This window comes from Callorhinus ursinus, unplaced genomic scaffold (assembly GCF_003265705.2).
Source record: "Callorhinus ursinus isolate GAN/ISIS: 27379988/994484 unplaced genomic scaffold, GSC_fseal_2.0 scaffold147, whole genome shotgun sequence".
In the NCBI taxonomy this organism is placed as follows: domain Eukaryota; kingdom Metazoa; phylum Chordata; class Mammalia; order Carnivora; family Otariidae; genus Callorhinus; species Callorhinus ursinus.
In genome coordinates, this window is record NW_027397209.1 from 53,907 (window position 1) to 75,819 (window position 21,913).

Consider the following 21,913-nt stretch of genomic DNA (forward strand, 5'->3'; position numbering starts at 1 on the left):
GTCCTTCAGTTTCCTGTCTCAATATTTTTACTTACCCACTTCCCCTACATCTGTATCTCTTTCTGTATCCGATCTTTAAATTAATGGTGTAATTATCCACCCAATTTCACTCAGTTCAGAACACATGGATTATCCTGGGTGCCTCCCTCATCCTTACCAGCTATATTCAATCAGTCAATAAATCCTGTAATTCCTCCTTGGTCATATATCTCTGTCATAAACCCCCTCTCTGTCCCTCTACTCTCTTAACTCTAGCCTTCAACACCTTTTGCTTGAACCATTGCAATAAATTCCTAATTAGTTTCCAGTCAATGAAATCTCTCCCCACCCCACATTGAGTATATCTTCCCAATGATGTGACCAGGTAACACGCATTTTTCAAAATATTTGACATCTGCGGAACAATACAAACCCCATACTTAAGAAAATATGCAATCAGAAATTTATTTTCCTTTATAAAGAGAATAAACTTTAATTAATAAGACTCTTATAAATCGCCTGGGGGGCTCACTCAGTTAAGCATCTGCCTTCAGCTCAATTCTTAATCCGGGGTCCTGGGATAGAGCAGGTCAGGTTCCCTGCTCAGCAGGGAGCCTGCTTCTCCCTCTCCCTCTGCCCCTCTGCCTGCTTGTGCTGGCTCTCTCTCCCTCTCTCTCAAATAAATAAAACCTTGAAAAAAAAATCTTACAAATCACTTAATAAAGCATATTGTTTATTCAGGTACTGTGCTGTGAATCTCTTCTCTTTGCGGATAACAGAAGCTGTAGGGAGAAAAAAAACACTAAGATAGCTAAACAAAGAATCCATTTGCTAGCTAATCAAATTGGGGGAAGATCTAAAGATTAAATTGATCTTGCTTGACCTGTTCACTATTTTAAGTGACAGGTTTCTCTACAGTGTTTTCCTGCCATTTTCAGAGTAAAGAAATAAAAATTGCGTGCTGCCAAACTATTTTATTACCCACGTAAAATGTAAACCTTTATGTTTGTCAAGATTTACACGGTTAGAGGATTATCATAAATCACAATTAACAATAGAGGAGGAGCTAAGGCTCATGAATTTTACATGTTGTTAATCATCTTATCTAAAATAGCACCCTTCTAAGGCTTTATGCAGCTTTATTTTTCTCCGTAGTACTTATCATCACCAAACATTTTGTCTATTTTTGTCTCCACCAGAAAGTCAATACCGTAAGGGCAAGGACTTTGTTTTGTCCAAACAACAGTATTGGTTGTGTTTTATTCATTTGTATACATCCCTAGTTCAGTGCTTGGTACAAAGTGAGACTCAGCAAATATTTGTGTAACGGACAAAAGAGAGTGAAAGAAAAGCAAAACAAAACCTCTGTCGTGTAGCCGAGAAAAGGCTTTTCACTTTACAACTATGTGTAATGAAAACATTTTCACGGTCTTCAAGGTAAGAGGCGGAGGCTGTTGTATCATGACTGTTACACATGTATAAACTGAAGCCTGGAAATGTGTCGTGGGAGATCAGAGCAATGGGGGGAGAACCTGCTAAAATCTAGCGAGTGACCTTGTGTGATTTAGACCCTTTCCTAGATTTCATGAGCCAACCTTAGGCGTCAGAACTGATTGACTCCACTCTGAAACTACCACGTTTGGCACACTATTCATCTCGCAAAACATTCTTGAGAAGGAAAAAAAAAGCAACATGAGGAAAAGAAAGGGACGACGGAATAATTTTTAGCTCTCACACATTAAATATTCTTTTTCAATTTTTACGTGATTTTTGTAACGGCCGCTAGTGAAATTGTTGAAACAAAAACAAAAACTAGCTCCGCTACCCATAGCTAACACGGCTGAAGTGCCTTCGCTGCCCATACTCAAAATGGACGCTGACTACGACGCTTCCGGCAGTTCACTACTGGCCCCGCCCCTCCAGCCCGGAACCCCTCCTCCCTACCGCGCCAGCCCTTCCGTCAGAGATCTGCTCACGATTGGATGACCCTAGTGTTTGGCGATTCTCCGGATGTTGCGTCACTCAATGGGTAAGGGAAACTGCGCGCGCAGAGGCAGTAAGGCGCGGGCAGAGGTCTAGGGAGGTGTACGCGTTTGCGTTTCGCCGGCCCGGAAGGGTAACTGTGTGGTTGAGGTGACCAGGGACTGAGGTATGGCTACTCCGGGCCTGCTGGCGCCGGAGATCCACTGTCCTGACGGCCGGCTTCGCGGGGCCGCTGGGTGCATCCGAGGAGGGCTGAAGGCCGGGCGCAGCTTGCTGCGTCACAGGCTGGCGGTGCCACAGCTTGGCGGCGCGTTAGGGTCATCGTCCTACGGTGACCGGGTGAAAGGGGGCGGCGGCGGCGGGGCCTGGGGCAGGCGGGCGGGGGCTTGCCCCCGCTGTCCGCTTCTCCTTCGGGCAGAGGTGCTGAATCACCCAGCGGCTGGGCCGCACAGCCGCCACCCTCTCAGATAAGGGGGTGCTGGAGCGGGGAGGTGGTAGGGTTATGCCTTGACTTTGGGAGACTGGAGTCTTCCTGCCGAGTTCTCAACCGAGTCTGGAGAGCTGGGTCAACTTTCTCGGGGGACCAGGCGCTTGAGCGCATCAATGCTTGCGGAAGCGTACGGGCTCGTCATACTTTATCCATTTTATAGCTAACACATCTGAGTCTCAGAGGGCCGACACTCACGAGGCCACTTCTGGCATGTGGCAGAAACAAGATTTCCACTTTGTTCTATTGCGTGACATGGAGGCCGTTCAGCGGGGCCTCGTTCCCAGTCGATGTGTTGAATAGCCGGGGACATAAACCGCAACAGGCTGAGATGATGTAATGGCTGAGATGAAGGTCTCGGTATTTTCTCAGCGTTGTACAACGATTACAGATTCAGTGGGAGAGCTGGAAGTACACTTTGATAGGTATTTCTTAGCAAGAATTCTTAGCTTTGGGAGTGTTAGGTAAAACATTCCTGGGTCCCGTTCCTAGAGGTTAAATCATAAGGACCAGAGATGCATCCCAGGTGGTTTCAGTACCTTGAGTATTTTTATCACATTTTGAAGCGAAGTAATATTTGGCATGTTTAGCAGAAATTTAAATATTTGATTACTGTTGATGTCGTGAAACCTTACAGTGCAGCATGACCTTGAAGAGTACTCATCTCTTCCTTGGATGACATTTTTCTTCTGCTCAAAAGTTATACAGAGTCTTGTTTTAAATTGTCCCATTGAATGCTTAAAACCACATTTATAAAAGTCATCACACACACTGCAGTTGTCTTAAGATATTAACATCTACTTTGTATTAGACGCGTAACTTATAGGGAGTCATACACCATATTGTTCAAACTGGTATTCAGTTCTGTTTTGGTGATCATCCCATATTGGATTCTGTGGGTTGGATTTCTTGGACTAACAAGGAATAAGCCGACAATTCATCATTAACATTTAAAAAGGTCCCCACTCCATTTTTCTACTAAAATATGATTGACGGGCCCTTCTGTGTCTCTGGATCTTTTCTGTGTTATTCCCTCAGTTGGTTAATGGGTTATTTTTTGTGTGTCTCGAACTAGCATTTCAGATCTGCTTGGTAAACCTGGTGCACCACCATGCTGGCCGCAAGATTTATGTGTCTCCGGACACTCCCTTCCAGGGTTTTCCAACCAGCTTTCACCAAGGCCTCCCCAATTGTGAAGAATTCCATCACGAAGAATCAATGGCTCTTAACACCCAGCCGGGTAAAGATAATCTGATAATCTTATATTGTGTCCCTCTTTTTGTGCACTGGAACCTTTTATTTATTTATTTTTTTTTGACTGTATGAAGCTCCCTGTTCTACCATTAGTGATTTACTGAAACATTTATCCCTGATAATGTCCCAAATCAGCTCTTTCTCCCCGTTAGTTTTGTGTCATTCTGTTCCTCATTATCACATATGAAAGACAGAGCTCCTATAACTTTCTCTTTACTTACAGCTTTTGAAGTTTCATTTAGAGATCTTAGAGTGATTTGTGTGAGATTGAGAATTATATGGTACAACAAAGAGATTGTGGAGCCTGTAGTCAAAAGCTTAAGAACCCAGAAATATTAACATTTGGTCAGTAGCTTATTAATAAGTTACTAAAAATGTCATTTCAGCTCTTGATTAAAGAGTAAAGAGTGGCAAAAGCCATCAGGTTAGAGAGACACCCATTATTTTTTATAATAGATTTCTCCAGCATTCAAATCAGAAGTATAAATTTTGAAATGTGAGGTAGGTAAGGAAATATATATAAGCTAAAAGAGACAGCTGTTTTCCTCATGAATTAACTGTTCTGCTTTTGAAAAAGAGCTAAAAAAAAGAGGTAGTAATCATCCTTCCCTTTAACTTTATGTTAAGGAAAGGTAACTTTCTTGAGCCCATTTCCCAGATAGAAAAGAAAATGTAGCTAATACTTACTGAATGCATTTTTTTTTAAAGTTAGTGTTTAAAGTATGATTCTAGAGATACAAATCTGTAGTTTATGAAATAATTATTCTGAAACTTTTAAGAAGTTAAGTTGTAAACTAAGAATTTAAGTGAATCACTTCAAAGATAGACCACAGATGGTAGGGTTTACATTTAATTTTTTAGATTGGCTAACAGACTTTTATAGTGAAACTATATACATAGAAAGTACCAAGTTATATACAGTTTTCTAGTGTAATGGGATTTAATTGTATTTTATTAATAACATTCTGTTTTGCTGTATGTATCGTGTGTCTTTGTTTTTGTGTATATCAGCAATATGCCACCAAGACAAGAGTTGGGATCCGGCGTGGGAAAACTGGCCAAGAACTTAAGGAGGCAGCAATGGAACCATCAATGGAAAAAATATTTAAAAGTAGGCAGCAGTCTTTAGTTTTTGAACTGGAGTATGTGAATATGTTTTAAGAAGTCCATGAACAGCCTTCTAAAATATGTGCAAACTTATATATGTGAGCATTTTCTGGGAAGAAAGGCAATCATTCTTCAGGATCTCATGACCCAGAAAAGATTGATACTTCACACTGGGTTCATTGGTTCCCAATCATACTTCTTCCAGAGAAAATTTTACTTTTACCATTTTTTTAAAGAAAGGATTAGTAGTTGATATGCCATGGTATTAAAGATATAATCTGTTAAGGAAGCTCACTTGAAGTTGCAAGAATCTTCATTCAAGCATAAAATGTTTATGTATGTTTTAGGTCAAGAGAAAAATCACTAAAACAGATATTAATGAAAGCCTTGCTGTTCAAGAAGAGTCCTCTTAATTGGTTGTTCATATATGGGCTCCCTGGAAACAGTACCTTAATGAAGTTCATTTGGATTTCAGCTTTGCAAGTTTAACAAGATTGTTAATCTACCCAGATCTATTCATAGAACACTGTTGCTGGTTAATGACCTTACAAAGGTCAATATATTATAATGGGAAAGAGCTGTATTCCGTATCCCTCCGGGCATTTCTTTCTGATTAGTAATTTTGCCCTAAAAAAATAAGTTACATGAAACAGCTATAGCATAGTAATAGTCTTAGTGACAAATTCATACTAAAAGGAGTAAGATGCATCCAATTAAGAGTTGGTAAGTTGTTTCTTTCTTTTGCTCTTAGTTTAGGGCACCCTCCCCCTTGATTCTGCTGCACTGATTACATTTTTGGTTCCTTTTTTTCTTTGTCTACATCAAGCATCATCTTTGTTTAATGGCATTTTATACACTGTGGTATAAATATTAACATCTTTTTCATCTTTTTCTTTCTAAGAGCATCATGAGAACATTACCCAGATTCTTACGAATAAAATAATATGTATTACAGAGGTATCCCCACATCTACAGATACACTGCCTCCTTAAATTTCTTTGGAGTGAAATTAGAGGCTAATCGAATCTGATCCTTTTTGTATTATTACACCTATGTTTTAGCAGTGTCGTTTTTTACTGGTCCCCTAATGTTGAAGCCGCTTATATCCCCATATGTTCTAATTATGGTTGTTACAAAGGACTATGGTATATAGTTTGATTTTCCTCATACAAATATTAGAAAGGGCTTACCGTCAGCATTTTAATTGAGTCAAGACATGACCATATTAATGTGCATTTCCTCCTGTGTTCTCCAGTTGATCAGATGGGAAGATGGTTTATTGCTGGAGGGGCTGCTGTTGGCCTTGGAGCATTGTGCTACTATGGCTTGGGAATGTCTAATGAGATTGGAGCTATTGAAAAGGCTGTGTAAGTAAATCATTCCCAAACATTTCCCAGTCTTCAAGGTTCCAATTTTGTTTTCATCCTTCTCTTTTGCCACTTTTGGAATGTTTTATATCTAATCTTCTAACTGTAGACATACACTTGAATAAAAATAAAATCTCTTGGCATCTATTCAAACAAAAATCTTTTACTAAGGTTATATGTGTTTAAGCAAGGAGAAAATGTGTTGCTTTGTATATGTGCCAAGTGCTTATGTTTTATATCATTTAATTTTTATGGTAACTCCAATGTATGCATCATTATTTCCATAATAAATGAGATAAGATTAGAGCAATAAATTGTTATTTCCCAAAGTTTCCCAGCTATGAATGATTTAACCAAAATTTATATCCATATTTCCATAAATTAACCATGTTATGTTTCTTACAGAATTTGGCCTCAGTATGTGAAGGATAGAATTCATTCTACCTATATGTACTTAGCAGGGAGTATTGGCTTAACAGCACTGTCAGCCCTGGCAGTGAGCAGAACTCCTGTTCTCATGAACTTCATGATGAGAGGCTCTTGGGTGGTAAGTCAGCTTGTTTTTGTTTTCCTTTTTCACTAAATATCAAAAGATTAGACAAAAAATATTGGGAGACGGGTATTAAATGGAATGAATCCCTTACTATATTGAACAAGTTGTTCAAATCTGTGAAGTAATAGTGCAACTGAGACAAAAGTAGGAATTACATTCTGAGGTAGATCAGGAATTATTCCTTGTTGAGTATGTATTTAAATAGTGGCAAAGGGGTTGAAAACCAAACTTACAGGAATGTCCTACTTACCTAACAGCAGAGATCCAACAGCCTGTGTTTTATAGCAATTTAGTTAATAAAGGGGGGGAGGTGGCAAATGCAAAACCATCTTAGAAGTCAGTGGAAAATATTTGTTGCCAACACTTTGAACTTTCTTAACCCTGTGCAAGGTTTTATATTCTGTGTTTCTTGAGCATTTGTTATTTTGCTAGATACAAAAAAAAAAAAATGATTTTAAAAGTAGTAGCTATTTTCTGCTGTCTGGTTGAAGAAATGAGCTTGAGTAAGTGGTAAAGGATGCGTACAATAAGAAGTAGAAAGTGTAAAATCAGTTGAAAGACTGTTTTTGTCTTGAACTAGCAGTGAAGGTCCATGCAAGAGACACTTATTTCATCAGAAATGTTGGAGGCTAGCATTTTTTTATTGTAGGAGAGGAATAAGGTAGTCTAGGTTTGCAGAACAGCTTGAGCAAAGGAGAAGAGGTAGTCATTAAAACTGGCTTCACCTATGATCCCAGGGTCCTGGGATTGAGCCCGGCCTTGGGCTCCCTGCTCAGTGGGGAGTTTGCCTCTTGCGCTCCCTCTGCTCATGATGTCTTTCTTTCACTTGCTCATGCTCAAATAAATAAAATCTTTAAAAAAAAAAAAAGGACTTTGAGATAAAGCTGGCTTTGCAACAGTGTCGAGAGTGGAGATCGAGGGGCGCCTGGGTGGCTCAGTGGTTAAATGTCTGCGTTCGGCTCAGGTCATTATCCCGGGGTCCTGGGATCGAGTCCCACATCAGGCTCCCCTGCTCAGTGGGGAGCCTGCTTCTCCCTTTCCTCCCTGCTCGTACTCTCTCGCTGTTTCTGTTGCTATTTCTCTCTCAAATAAATAAAAATCTTTAAAAAAAGAAAAAAAGAGTGGAGTTCGAGGATTTGAGGTCTAAAGTGTGAAGAAGACACAATTAGAAAAAGAATGTTTTGATGGCCACACTGAGGAGAGTGCCTAAGTAGGCAGAGGCCATTGCAGATACTGAAACAGCAAAAATATTTTTTGTATTTGAGTTCTAAGAGCTGCTCAGTGGGGAGTCTGCCTCTCGCTCTCCCCCTCTCGTGCCGTCTTTCTCTCACTTGCTCACTCTCAAATAAATAAAATCTTTAAAAAAAAAAAAAAAGACTTTGAGATAAAACTGGCTTTGCAATAGTGTCAAGAGTGGAGATTGAGGGGCGCCTGGGTGGCTCAGTGGTTAAGCGTCTGCCTTTGGCTCAGGTCATGATCCCAGGGTCATGGGATCGAGTCCCACATCGGGCTCCCTGCTCAGTTCTAAGAACTCAGGTGGAAGAGAAAAGATGCAAGTATACCAGCCATGGCTTTGCAAAATCTGAAACGAAGGATTGTAAGAACATGAACTATGAGTTTGAGACTGGAAGGGAAGGGGTATGAGAGAGATTTCTACAGATTTCCTACAGATTTCCCATCTGTAACCAGATCTAACCAACTTCCATCCAACTTCCAAAACCATATTTCCACTGTACTTTGCAAAGGAGAACCATTTAGAATAGCATGGCCATTTGGACACTTCAGTATACTTCAGATGTGTGTTACAAATCTCCTAACCTAAAAGTCCATGAGGGCACAGAATAAGCATGGTGCATTCTCACCAAGAATGTAAGTTTTTATCAGGTAGAGAATATAAAACAAGGCCTTTTAACAAAACACCATGGCTACAAGAGGAAAAATAATACAAAAGAGTTTAGCCCCTAAAATAAGACGCCAAAGAAGTTTTGTGCTTGGGCCATATTCTCAACTTCCTGTGGGCATAAGATCACTCTCACCTGCTGTTAGGACTACTGAAATAGTTTGGAAAGCCAGGCAAGTGCTACAGAGATGAAGATGAAGTTTTTTGGGGGTGACAGACATACAAATAATGTCAAAGTTGGTACTAAGTGATTTTGGAACAGAGAAGAGGCTTCTGACACTGCTCGTGGCAGTCAGTGTCCTTCCCAGAAAAACTTCCCGGGTGAGGAGGTAATCCTTGAATAAGTCAACCAGATAGAAAAGAGGTATTCTTAGGCAAAATGAACCAGAAGTAAAGGGGCATGAGATGGGGATGTGTTTGCATCCCCACCATTTCAGTGTAGCTGGAGTGTGTAGAGTATGGAAAGGTAAAAGGCAAAAAATACAGCTGGGTCATGAACATGAAGGACCTTAAAAGAAAAAGACACAATTGTGATAAATATCCTGAAAATGCCTTGCATTTGTATGAAGTATGAAGGAATGTATGAAGTGGTTTTTAGTAACTATTTCTCCATTAGAAAATGATAGAGTAGAACTCAGTGTGCTTATTTATCTTAATAAGAGCAAAGGCTTTCCCATTCTCAGCTGTTCTGTCTCTGTCTGTGCTTTACGTCAGAGATTGAACATTCACATATCATGGGTCAGACAGATAATGCAGAGGAGTTAGGCAGGCCTGGTATGTCACACACACACACACATCAGTGACTAAGCAAAAGCGTTAAAAAAGCATTGACATTCAGTTGATCTTTGAGTAGTTGGGCAACAAAATATCTGCTGTTTTGTACAAGAGCTGCAACTTTGCACTTTCTACTTCAAGTTTCCTAAAGATTCATTATCTTTTTCTATTCTGTGCATTTCTTTCTTATACACACAAGGAATATTTAAGTGTTAAAACTAATGTGGCAATCTAAGGCAAAAAAAAAGGGATGGAGGACCAAGTCAGCCAGAAAACTAAGAGGATAGAGAAGTAGAATCGTACTCTCTTTTCCATGTGCTTCTGTTTTTTAGGTTTTTAGCAAATGATGGAGTTCAAGGCAATGTAATACATATATATTCTAATCAGTATATCATGATTAATTTTTTAAAATGCTGTCTGTGCTATACAAAATAAATTAAAAATTATTTTGGAATTCTTATTTCTTTAAGATTTATTTAAAGATTTTATTTATTTGAGGGAGAGAGAACGAGTTGGGGGGCGGACGCAGAGGGACAAGCAGACTCGCTACTGAGCAGGGAGCCAGAGGTGGGACTCAATCCCAGGACCTGAAATCATGACCTGATGCTTAACCAACTGAGCCATACAGGCACCTCAAGATTGATAGATTTATTTGAGAGAGAGAGCGTGAGAGTGATGGAGCATGTGTGCATGAGCTGGGGGCGGGGGGTGCCGGGGCGGGGCGGGCAGAGTGGGAGAGAGAATCCCAAGCAGACACCATGCTGAGCTCAGAGCCGGATGTGGGGCTCAGTCTCATGAACCTGAGATCATGAACTTAGTCGAAACTAAGAGTCAGACGCTTAACCAACTGAGCCACCCAGGCGTCCCTATTTTGGGATTCTTAATGAGGTTTATTCTCTGTCTAGCAAGAATAAACTTTAAAAAGATGGTGGTATCAGTCAAAGCTCAACTTAACTCACTTGAAGATGTCTGCAAAACTTTGTGTGACAGTAGGGGGCACTCTTGCCCCCTATAGGATCAGTTCATTTTCCTTAATCTTTTTAAATAAGGTTTTTTGGAGGGACTAGCTGAACTTGGAACTGGTGGGCTTCTACTTTGTTGTTGCATAAGGATTGATTTTTCTCAGTAATATGTGTCTTTCAGACAATTGGTGCAACCTTTGCAGCCATGATTGGAGCTGGAATGATGGTACAATCAATACCATATGACCAGAGCCCAGTCCCAAAGCATCTTGCTTGGTTACTACATTCTGGTATGTTCTAATTTAAAATTTTTATTTAACAACCTTCATTACTATTTTTTTTTTTGGTGGCTCTTCACAATTGTAAATGACTTGTGCATAATTTTAATAAAACCTTGTGTTTAGAAAACACTTAGAGTTTTTCATACTCATTGGTGGTTGTTTATTGCCAGACCTCTACTCTGAAAAATGATTCTGATACTAAGACGATGGACATCCCCAATATTACATTTGGCCTCCTATGACAGTCTAGTTTGTGCAGAGATTTCCTTTATGTATTTTGTCTACTCCTGGGAGGGTTTCAAACCTGATACACATTACTTAAGAATTGTTTTTGTTGTGTATTTTTAGAAAAATTTAAAAATGAGGGTGGAGAAGAAAAGGATGCAGTAAGAAAAGAATAGGAGCAGAGGATTTTGCAGTAGAGCCTTGGAAGAAAGAACACAGTAGAAAAGATCTTTGGAAATGCACATTTGTGTCTGATACAGTTAGCTCGGTCATTATTTAGGTTTAGCACAAAGTACAGTGGTCAGGGCAGAGGCTGTCCACCTGTGGTATTGTAGGACAGTTTTAATACCTTTTATAGGTATATGTTGTGATACCACCCCTTAACTGTGGAGACACAAATACTTTAGATTAAGTGTTTTCCATCTCCGGTATCTCGGGATAGTCTCTGTGGGTTGAACAAAGAGCCAGCTAGACCCAGAAACAAAAGTACTTAGATACATGTTCTCTACCACAAAACAAGACATATTTTATTTTTTCTAATTTGTTTTTTGAGTATAGTTGACACAATGTTATAGTAGTTGCCGGTATACAACATAGTGGCTATACTCCCCACGAGTGTAGCTACCATCTGTCACCATACAGCACTATTATAGTATCACTGACTGTGTGCCCCGTGCTGTGCCTTTTACTCCCGTGACTTCATTCCATAACTGGAAGCCTGTATCTCCCACTCCCCTTCACCCATTTTGCACACCCTGCCACCTCCCCTCTGGCAACCATCAGTTTGTTCTCTGTCTTTACGTGTCTGTTTCTGCTTTTTATTCGTTTATTCACTTAAATAAAACAAGACAAATTTTGTAAGCATTTCCCTGAAACTTCTAGGGAAACAGACTGTGAAGTGTTTCTAACATAGGTTAGTAAATGGAAATTAGGTATTTGGCATCCAGTATGACAAATTTCTGGTATGAACTATGTCATTTACATTCTTTATGTGCTATCTTTGTTTTGGTAAATGTGAAACAGCATGACTTGACAACCGCGGTTTTCAAGTCTCTTCTGTTAGGTGTGAGGTTATTCAACCATAGATATTCTCCATGGGGCTTTACAGGATAAAATCCTTGTGATTGAGGGAGGTGGTCCATTATCTTCAGCACCAATAACCTGCTTTTAAGAAAAAAATTATTCAAGATACAACATGTACTTCTATAAAATGTAACATCTCTGAGTGCCATCTATTTAAGAATTATTCTGCTTTAGAACAAGTACATAACCATAGTAGTGTACAGAACTTTTTTTTTCTCTTGAGGATGTACCCTTGCACTAAAACACCAAAAACCTCACCATCTGAGTTTAGCATTAGCATCTTACCCAGAGAATGGAGTTGTGCACCTCTTTCCCATTTTAGACACTCAGTTCCTTGAGAAAACAGGTTCAGTGTTTTTATCTCTGATAAATATTAGATACTTAGTGACTTAACTGAATTAAATTAAAATAGCTATGTAGTTTGAGTTTAGAATAAGGGCTATCTCGGTTGCTTAGACAACTCCTTTTAATCTGCTATTATTTCAGTATATAAATTACTTGGGTCAAAGTATTTTTGTGTTGGAGGGGGTCCCCAAGACCAACCATTCATTCATTTAATGTTTTTTTAGAAGGAGTCCCAGGACTCAGCATATAGTTGTACTCAGCGCTAAGGTTTATTACAATAAAAGGACACGTGATAGCATCTGCAAGGGGAAAAAATATAGACAAAGTCTGGAGAAATTCATCCACAGGCTTTCAGTGCTCCCTCCTTTCCTTGAGGGGACTTATCAAGGAAGTGAAAAGAGCAGTGAGATAGAAGCCCATTAGAGACTTGGTGCCTGAGGGTTTTTAATAAGGGCTGATCATGTAAGCACCTTCATAGCAACTACCAAAATACGGATTTTCAGAAGGAAAGCAGGCTTTCAGCATAACTCAGATTTTCACAAGCAGTTTAACCCTCCAGTTACAGAATGCTTCATCTGCCAAGTTCTTAAGTAGCCAAGGACCAGCCCTGCAAACAAGTCTTTTTAAAGATGACCTTAGGCCTGCTCTGGTAACCCTTTCTTGTACAGCATGAATGCCAGTTTTTGCTTTACATTTCATCCATATCTTGAGAAGCTGTGCAGGCAGACATTAGCATTTTCATTTCATGGATGAGGGAAGTGGAGGCGGTGTGAGGTCACACTGGCAGGTGCCACAATCAAAACTGAACACCCTTATTTCTTCAAGTCCAGCCCTCTGTCCACTCTTTCTTTCACTGGTATGATTGAGATGAGACCTGAAGGGGGTTTGGATGACCCAAGGGCAATCCCTTACAGTTTTAAAGGGACATCAGAGTTAGCTTTTGACCAGTATTAACATCCCAGTGCATTCCATTTCATTTTTCATCCAAATGTTTAGCACTGGGTCGACACAGCTGTGGTCTTAATCAGGACTAAGTGTGCAGGAATTACTGAAATGATTGTTGGAAAACTGTTCTAATTGTGTTTTCCGCCCAGCTTTATTAGGATATAATTGACACATAACATCATATAAGTTTTAACATACATAACTGGTTGATTTGATACATTTATATATTGCAAAATGATTACCACCATAGCATTAGGTAACACTTGCATATTTACCATTTTTTTTGTGGTGAGAACATTTAAAATCTATTCTGTTAGCAACATTCAAGTATATGATGCAGGATTAGCTGTAATCACCATGCTGTACATTAGGTCTTTAAATTTATTCATCTTATAACTGGAAATTTGTGCACTTTGACCAATATCTCCTCATTTCCCCCACACCTCTACCCCTGGTAACCACCACTCTACTGTTTCTCTGAGTTTGACTTTTTTAGATTCCTAATATAATTGAGATCATATGATACTTGTCTTTCTCATATTTCACTTCGTATAATGCCCTCAGGGTCCATTCATGTTGTCAAAAATGGCAAGATTTCATTCTTTTTTATAGCTGAGTATTACTCCATTTTGTTTATACACCACATCATCTTTATCCATTCATCCATTGAAGGACAATTTGGTTTTTGTATCTTGGAGATTGTGAGCAATGCTGCTGGCAGCACAGTCATCTCTCTGAGATCCTGATTTCAATTCTTTTGGTTATAAACTCAGAAGTGGGATTGTTGAATCATATGGTAGTTATAGTTTTAATTTTTTGAGGAACCCCCATACTTTTCCATAGTGGCTGTACCAGTTGGATGAATGCCAGTTTGATTCACAATATAATGTTCAGCTACCCTTGTTAGTTTTGTAATTGGTATGTCTTCTTAAGCAGCAAACATCTATTACCATTTAAGATTTTTATGAGAAAATATCATTGAAAGATCTCTGACGATTGCCTTAAAAGTTTTGCTAAAGCTACAAGAAGACTGGACTACAGCTTCCCCCACCATCAGAAAACCAGGCCTTAGAGAACAAACAGGCTCACGAAAGAGCCAGATGTTGGAGAACAGACCTTTGGAGGGATCTGCCCGCAGCTGATGAGAAAGTCCTGGAGGACCAGACCCCCACCCCTGCCAGAGGCTTCAAACTTAGGGGCTACTGTTGTGAAGAGGCCAGGACTCAGGTGCCCACATTCTGTGAGGACAAGTCTCAGGGCCAGAACACACAGAGCCTGATTGCCAAAGAGCTAGTTCACGAGTGTTGGACCTCTCAGAGGACTGTGGTATCTGGGATGAGACCTTGGCAGAGCATGGTAGCCAGGATCTTTGGAAGACTTAAGCCACCCAAGGGCCAGACCCCCAGTGATAAAAGCTCCAGAGATAGAATCTCCAATAAACCTAGCCATGAAGAATGGGAAAACCAGAAGATTGTACCATGACTGTCAAGGCCACCTGGGAAACTGTCTTTGACAGGGTCAGCCTACATAGGAGAGGACCACTGGAGGGACAGGTCATGGAAAACAGGACCACCAGGCCAGACCCTGGAGAGCCACGGGAGGACCAGGTGCCACGGGGTAGGGGTGGCGGAGATGCTATGAAAAGGCCTTGAGGGAGGCAAGGCCTCGCTCATCCTTCCTCCCTGGTACCAGCTCTACGTCCTGTCCCTGGCCGTTGGTGGCTAACGGGGTCAGAACCTGGAGCAATGGGCTGGCACATCAGTATAGGGAAGGAAGGAAGAAGGACATTCTTTCATCCTCTGCCTGTGGCTTAATCCAAATTTCAGGACAAGGAGTTACCTAGGGTGAGTAAAGTTCTCCTGCTGGAGAATAAAGGTTTTTTTTGGCTTTTGAAAAAAAAAAAAAAAAAAAAAAAAATAGATTTTTTTTTTTTTTTTGCTAAAAATTTTGCTGTCAGTTGTAAAACTGATGGGAATCCTAATAGAAATGTAAAGATTCCTAGAGGAATTTTTATCCAGTGTCTTTCTTAACAGCAAAAGATATTTTTAATTGTTCATTATCATGAGATATATCTTCCTACTTGATCTACAAATGTTACTCTCACGAAAGAGACACTGGTGTTGGAATTATAGTATGGGCATAGCTGTGCCTATTCCATGAATTAAACTATGGACATTTAATGTTTTAATAAGAGGATAACTTACTCTACTCACTACTGAAATAATGCCTTATCTAAGATTTATTTTTTGAATTAAGGAGTTCTGTTGGCTAATTAAATTATTGATACCTTTCACTGTAATTTTTCTGAACTTGTTTATGAATATTTGACAACTAAAATTACGGTTAACAAGCTGAGATGACATTCCCTATCCACAAGGAAACAGTAGTGCCTGTCCTTGAAGTTCCTTAGGATTAACATCCTACAGCATTCTCTCGTTTTACCTTGTTTCCTCTTGGCAGCAACAGGTTTGACCTTGAGTTACTCATTTCAAGCCTTTTAATCTCAATTCTTATATAGGATTGTTGTTGCAAAGAATATACCAGTAGGCTCACATCCAGATAATGAAGTACATAAAATTTGATAAAGTTACTCAAACATCTAGATTAGTGTTTGTACTCTGAGTTGAGACAGTTTAAGAATAGTGTTATTGTTCTGTGGAAAGAGCCAAGATGTCCATCGACCATCGACAGATGAATGGATAAAGAAGATGTGGTATATATACACAATGGAATATTAGGCAGCCATCAAAAGGAATAAGATCTTGCCATTTGCAACGACGTGGATGGAGCTGGAGGGTATTATGCTGAGCGAAATAAGTCAATCAGAGAAAGACATGTATCATGTGACCTCACTGATATGAGGAATTCTTAATCTCAGGAAACAAACTGAGGGTTGCTGGAGTGGTGGGGGGGTGGGAGGGATGGGGTGGCTGGGTGATAGACATTGGGGAGGGTATGTGCTATGGTGAGCGCTGTGAATTGTACAAGACTGTTGAATCACGGATCTTTACTTCTGAAATAATGCAATATATGTTAAAAAAAAAAAAGAAGATAGCAGGAGGGGAAGAATGAAGGGGAGTAAGTCGGAGGGGGAGACGAACCATGAGAGACGATGGACTCTGAAAAACAAACTGAGGGTTCTAGAGGGGAGGGGGGTGGGGGGATGGGTTAGCCTGGTGGTGGGTATTAAAGAGGGCACATTCTGCGTGGAGTACTGGGTGTTATGCACAAACAATGAATCATGGAACACTACATCAAAAACTAATGATGTGATGTATGGTGATTAACATAACAATAAAAAAATTATTAAAAAAATAATAGTGTTATTGTTGTGATTTCGAGTTTGGCTAGCTGCAAGTTTGGGTTGTGGAATTCAGGGGTAGTATTACCTACATACAGGAGAGACTTGGTAGTCCTGTTTTTGAACAGTCAGGTATACGATGTTCAGGTGGCCTGTTACTAGAAGTGGCATTTTCTTCTTGGTTGTCATTTAGTAACTACTTCCCTGCTTGCTCTTTCTCCAGGTGTGCTGGGCGCAGTGGTGGCTCCACTGACGGTACTAGGGGGCCCTCTTCTCATCAGAGCCGCGTGGTACACAGCGGGCATTGTGGGGGGCCTCTCCGCCGTGGCCGTGTGCGCACCCAGTGAGAAGTTCCTGAACATGGGGGCACCCCTGGGAGTGGGCCTGGGTCTCGTCTTTGTATCCTCACTGGGTAAGCAGCTGGGTGTTGATACTTGCTTCTTGGTGTCCTAAAATCATTGATGGGCTCAGTTATCCTAATGGAGGGAACTTATTAAGAGTCACTTTTGAAAGTCTAAAAGGGAAACCCTGATTAGAGTGTATTTTCTTATTTGGCATCATGGTAAACTATGATTTTTGGTTTTACCAAATACATCTAAAATGGAAAAGTTGGTCTGGAGAACATGAAAATTGCTCTTGGTGCAAGAGCCTTTCTGTAATGTGAGCAAGTGGCCCATCGCAGGAATGGGTATAATGGGTTTGCAACTGAACGTGCATAAAATTACACAATGCACATAGTCCCTTTCTGACCTGTGCAGTACACCAAAAGAAGGGTTGTTTTGTTTTGTTTTTTAAGTAATGTTAATCATAAATCCAATTATAGAGGAGTCCGTCTTTTTTCCTTCCAGGATCTATGTTTCTTCCACCTACCACTGTGGCTGGTGCCACTTTGTACTCAGTGGCAATTTATGGTGGATTAGTTCTTTTCAGCATGTTTCTTCTGCATGATACACAGAAAGTAATCAAGCGTGCAGAAATAATACCAGCGTATGGAGTTCAAAAATATGATCCCATCAATTCGTAAGTAGTCTTTAATGTCTTTCCTTTGTTACATAGGACATTTGTGTTATTATGGTCTATTTTATTTTACGGCTGTATTAGTTTCCTAGGGCTACTGTAACAGACTACAAACTGAATGGTTAAAACAATGGAAATTTATACTCTCGAAGTTCTGGAGTCCAGAAGTCTGAAATCAAGGTGTCATCAGGGTTGATAACCTTCCGAGGGCTCTAAGAGAATCTGCTCCATGCTTCTCTTCTAGCTGCTTGTTTTGGCCCACAATCCTTGGCATTCCTTGGCTTGTAGACACATTACCCCAATCTCTACCTCTGTCTTCACAGCATTCGTTCTGTGTGTCTGTCTCTGTCTCCGGTCATTTTGGATTGAGGCCCACGCTACTCCAGTATTAATCTCATCTTAACTCACATCTTGATTACATTTGCAGAGACCCTGTTTCGAAATAAGGTCACATTTACAGGTACAGGGATTAGGATGTCACCATACCACATAACCACAATGGGTTTGTCGAATTGTACTGTTTTATTTCTGTTGCTGTTTGATCTGTTCTATCTCTTTAGTAAGCTATGTATCCACAGAACATTTGATTAGATCGTAACTAAGTGTAGTATTTAGGTATTCAGTTAAATCAGTATTTGCCTGTTTTTGTTGATTAGCTTTATGGTGCAACTGTTATATAATAATGCTTTTCCCTTTTCTTGGACTCTCCACCAAAGTAGATTGTTTTATTTAAACAACTTTCTTGAGTTTCATGTTGTCTCTCACCTTTTTTAAAGTAATCTTTTTTTTCCTTGAAACTGAAATTCAGTGTAATGGTTTTTTTAAAATGCTGCCGTAACACAGATTTGTGACAGTTTTCTTTGGTTGGTAGTGGAGGGGGGGTTGCCTTGAGGAGATGTTAATTATATTTAAAAATGCCAGACTTGTGTCTAACACATTTTTGTGAAGGTGTTTCTTTGGTTTTTTTTCTGATTATTTCATTGTCTATCACCCAGGGTTTTTTTTTTTTTTTTTTTTTTTTGCAAGATACTACGCTCATAGAGCGTATCAGAGGATAGAATAATGATTTTTTAAATTGCCCTTTAACATTTCGAAGATGAATCTGCCAGAAGAAAATCTTGACTGTTGTCTAGTCTAGGGCTTCCTTAGTTGGCATCTTTTCTTTTCTTAATTTCCATTTCATGTACCTATGACAAATAAGTATTGCTTTCTCTTTTCTAGATTAAGAAATAGTTTTTAATCATTGTTAATAGAATTATATCATCTGTAACAGGCCATAATTTTCTTTTCCAGGATGCTGGGAATCTACATGGATACCTTAAATATATTTATGCGAGTTGCCAGTATTCTAGCAACTGGAGGCAACAGAAAGAAATGAAGAGCCTCAGCTTCTGACTTCTTTAATACATCAGATATCTTGCTTGTTTAATAGGGACAGGTATTCATTAAATAGATTGTACAAGCAGCTTTCATTGAAGTTTAGAAGATAAGACTTGTCAACATGTTTCAGTTGTTCCGGTGATGTGATGCTTCAGGTCTCCTTTATCTTCTGCAGAATAAATTCAGTTGTTCTCTTCCAAATAACCACACACATTTCCAGTTCTCATGTTTGAGTAATTCTTAAATGTTGCAATGAATGTGAAAACTAAAGTTTGTGTTGTGAGAATTTATTCTATTTTAAAATTTATTTGATTGAGTGAAAATTAGCAAACTCTGTTTTGCTGTATATCATATCAACAAGTAATGTCATAAGTGATGTAGAGGTTTGGTAAAGGGACCAGAGAGAAGCAAAGGGTTACCTGCAATCTTTCTTTGACTACTTAGCACTTGCGTAATTGGTGAGCTGGTGAGAGGGGTCTGGCTATTTGGAAACAAATAAATAATTGCTGTTCTTACATCCGTCTGTTGAACTTAGAAGCACTGAGCATGAAACAAAGATATAGGTGATTCATTCTCCTGATGTTCCTTTCTTTCTCATTGCTGTTTTTACAACATACGTGTTATTTTGTTAGGCTTCTCATTATTTGACATTGCTAGGATGGTCCAGAATGTTAATCGTATGGAGAATTCCTGATATGTGTTATATATGTTTAAGTTTTATTTTTGAACCTTATAGAACAAAATATCCTTAAAACTCTTCTCAGGATAAAACATTCAAAGCATGAAAACTCTTGCATTTTCATATATACAAACACTGTGTTTCTAATTGCAGAATTTTTGTGCATATTTATTGAAATGTTTAATAGAATACATGTTTGCTTTTCCCATCACTTCAGGCTTTGAAGCTTTTATCAGAAAAGCCTGTTTGTGGCTCACACTTAAGATTATGAAAGCAGTTTTTTTCCCAAGACTTGGTTTCTTGTGTTCCTCTCAGGCTAAGCACTAAACAAAAAGGGAGGACATAGCTAGTCTTTCTTCATGAACTATGTCAGTCAGAACTGTAATAGGCAAAATGCTTCATTAGAGTTTCCCCCAGCAGACTTTTCCTTCTCTCCTGCATAGACTGTTACTTGACTCTCTTGTGACATTTGTGTTTTGATACAGAAGAGTTATTTTTGGAAGATCTTAATGAATGAAGTATGTATGATTATTGAAATGATTGGTATTTTTGACAAATATTTATTACAGTCTCCAGAAGTAGTTATTCTAACCACCTCAAATTACATGGGATGCTTATTTCTGAAATAATAAAGGTTCCAGCCAGATGGTGATTGGTCCATGATTTTTCCAGCTGAACCAAACGCATACTATTTGAATAGAGGATTTGTTTCATTTATTTTCTCTTCCTGACCTAGTAGGTAGAATACAGTGTGATTATGACCATGGTACTTAAAGCCAGACTGCCTTTATTTGAGCCCTGCCTCTTCAACTTATTTATGTGACTTTGGGCAAATTACTTAAGCTCTCTGTGCCCATTTTCTTATCTATAAAATGAAGATCGTAACAGAACCAATCTCATAGGATTGGAGTGAAATGTGTGGGCATTTAGTAATATGTAAGTTTTAGCTGCTATTGCTGGTTTGGGGGGGTAGGCAGTGCGGGGAGTTGCCCTAAGAAAAATCTAAGTGCCAGACTTCTATTTTCTCCCTTCTCCACTTTAGTCTCTACAATGTCAGTGTGATCCTGAAGGTCCTGTTGTCTTCAGCCATTTTAGAACCCAAAATTTATATCCCTATGTTTGGACGGTATCACACAAAACAAAATGATAGAATTTCGACAGTGGGTATCAGGCAAAAGCTTACTTAGAAAAACAAGCTGTTTTTTTTTTTTCTTTTTAATTTAATGACTTCGTACTTCATTACATCACTTTTTCTGACTTTGCTAAGACAATGAAGACTTTGGTATAAAAAATGAGTTATATAAAATGTGAATAGTTATAAAATATGACAGATGTAAAGTCATAATGAAACAAAGTCCCTGGTTCCCAGGCTCTGTTAACATGCCATGCCACCGAGGGTTTTTCTTCACATCATTCGCAGGGAAGAGTGAAGACCTGCACATGGATAGGCTTCAGGCAAAAAAAGAAAAATACCTACTTCTCATTTTCTAAAGCATCACCTGAAGCTTTTCAGGATAACTGAGATATGTATTTAAAAATGATCACACAAAAAAATAAAGGCCCTTTGGTTTGCTTAGAACGCTATTGTGAACATTCAGAAAACGAGTGTGGCAGGCATCATGCTACCTAAACCCAGGGGAGACAACCAGGGTTCTTCAGGGCAAATGTTATAAGAGCACAGCAGTGAGTTTCCAAGGTGTGCCAGCAGGAAGCCTCCCAAGACTAAACAAGAGTTACAGCACATAGTAAGAGCAGTGAGGGTGTTTCCCCCAGCCAGAGTATGATGGAGGAAGGGTCGGAGAGCAGGGAAGGATGGCAAGAAATGCCAGTTCCCTTGAAGCCCAATTTCCTGCTCATAACACGGATGTCTTCTGTGCTAGGACCCTGAACCTTTGAATGTGTTCTGTGCACTTTAAAATGTTAGGATGTAGGGGCACCTGAGTGGCTCAGTTGGGCATCTGCTTTCAGCTCAGGTCATGATCCTGGAGTCCTGGGATCGAGCCCCATGTCATCCGACTCCCTGCTCAGAGGGAATCTGCTCCCTCTCCCTCTGCTGCTCCCCCTGCTCCTCTCTCTCTCTCTCACCCTCTCTCTCTCAAATAAAATATTTTAAAAAAACCAAAATGAGAAAATATTTATAAAAAAAATGTTAGGATGTGGGAAGAAAGACACGTTTCCCTTAAAATTGTTCATCTGGATAGAGGGTGTGTTTCCATGTTAAAATTCTTGAAACTGAATGACACCTGAGATTTGTGTCATTCCAGTGTGGTAGGAGGGTCCAGATACCCTGT

The 21,913-nt window shown here is 39.6% G+C and overlaps 1 protein-coding gene across 2 annotated transcripts; it reads left to right on the forward strand.

Moving 5' to 3' along the window:
* Nucleotides 1–1,938: 1,938 nt before the first annotated feature.
* On the forward strand, nucleotides 1,939–20,268 carry LOC141371963 (growth hormone-inducible transmembrane protein). Of its 2 annotated transcripts, none has more exons than XM_073890383.1 (9): nucleotides 1,939–2,035; nucleotides 3,525–3,689; nucleotides 4,715–4,814; nucleotides 6,066–6,177; nucleotides 6,583–6,724; nucleotides 10,548–10,656; nucleotides 16,770–16,958; nucleotides 17,395–17,566; nucleotides 18,857–20,268. In XM_073890383.1, the coding sequence occupies exons 2-9, from the start codon at nucleotides 3,561–3,563 to the stop codon at nucleotides 18,939–18,941; spliced, it is 1,038 nt and encodes a 345-aa protein (XP_073746484.1). In that variant the 5' UTR covers nucleotides 1,939–2,035; nucleotides 3,525–3,560; the 3' UTR covers nucleotides 18,942–20,268. The 2 variants fall into 2 exon arrangements, with proteins under 2 accessions (XP_073746484.1, XP_073746483.1); XM_073890382.1 differs by having other exon boundaries at nucleotides 2,003–2,128.
* Nucleotides 20,269–21,913: the final 1,645 nt, after the last annotated feature.

Coding starts and splice junctions, on each gene's coding strand:
- LOC141371963 (XM_073890383.1), top strand. CDS start 3,561: ATGCTGGCCGCAAGATTTATGTGTCTCCGGACACTCCCTTCCAGGGTT. Junction 4,815..6,065: donor AATGGAAAAAATATTTAAAA/GTAGGCAGCAGT, acceptor TGTGTTCTCCAG/TTGATCAGATGGGAAGATGG. Junction 6,178..6,582: donor GGAGCTATTGAAAAGGCTGT/GTAAGTAAATCA, acceptor TGTTTCTTACAG/AATTTGGCCTCAGTATGTGA.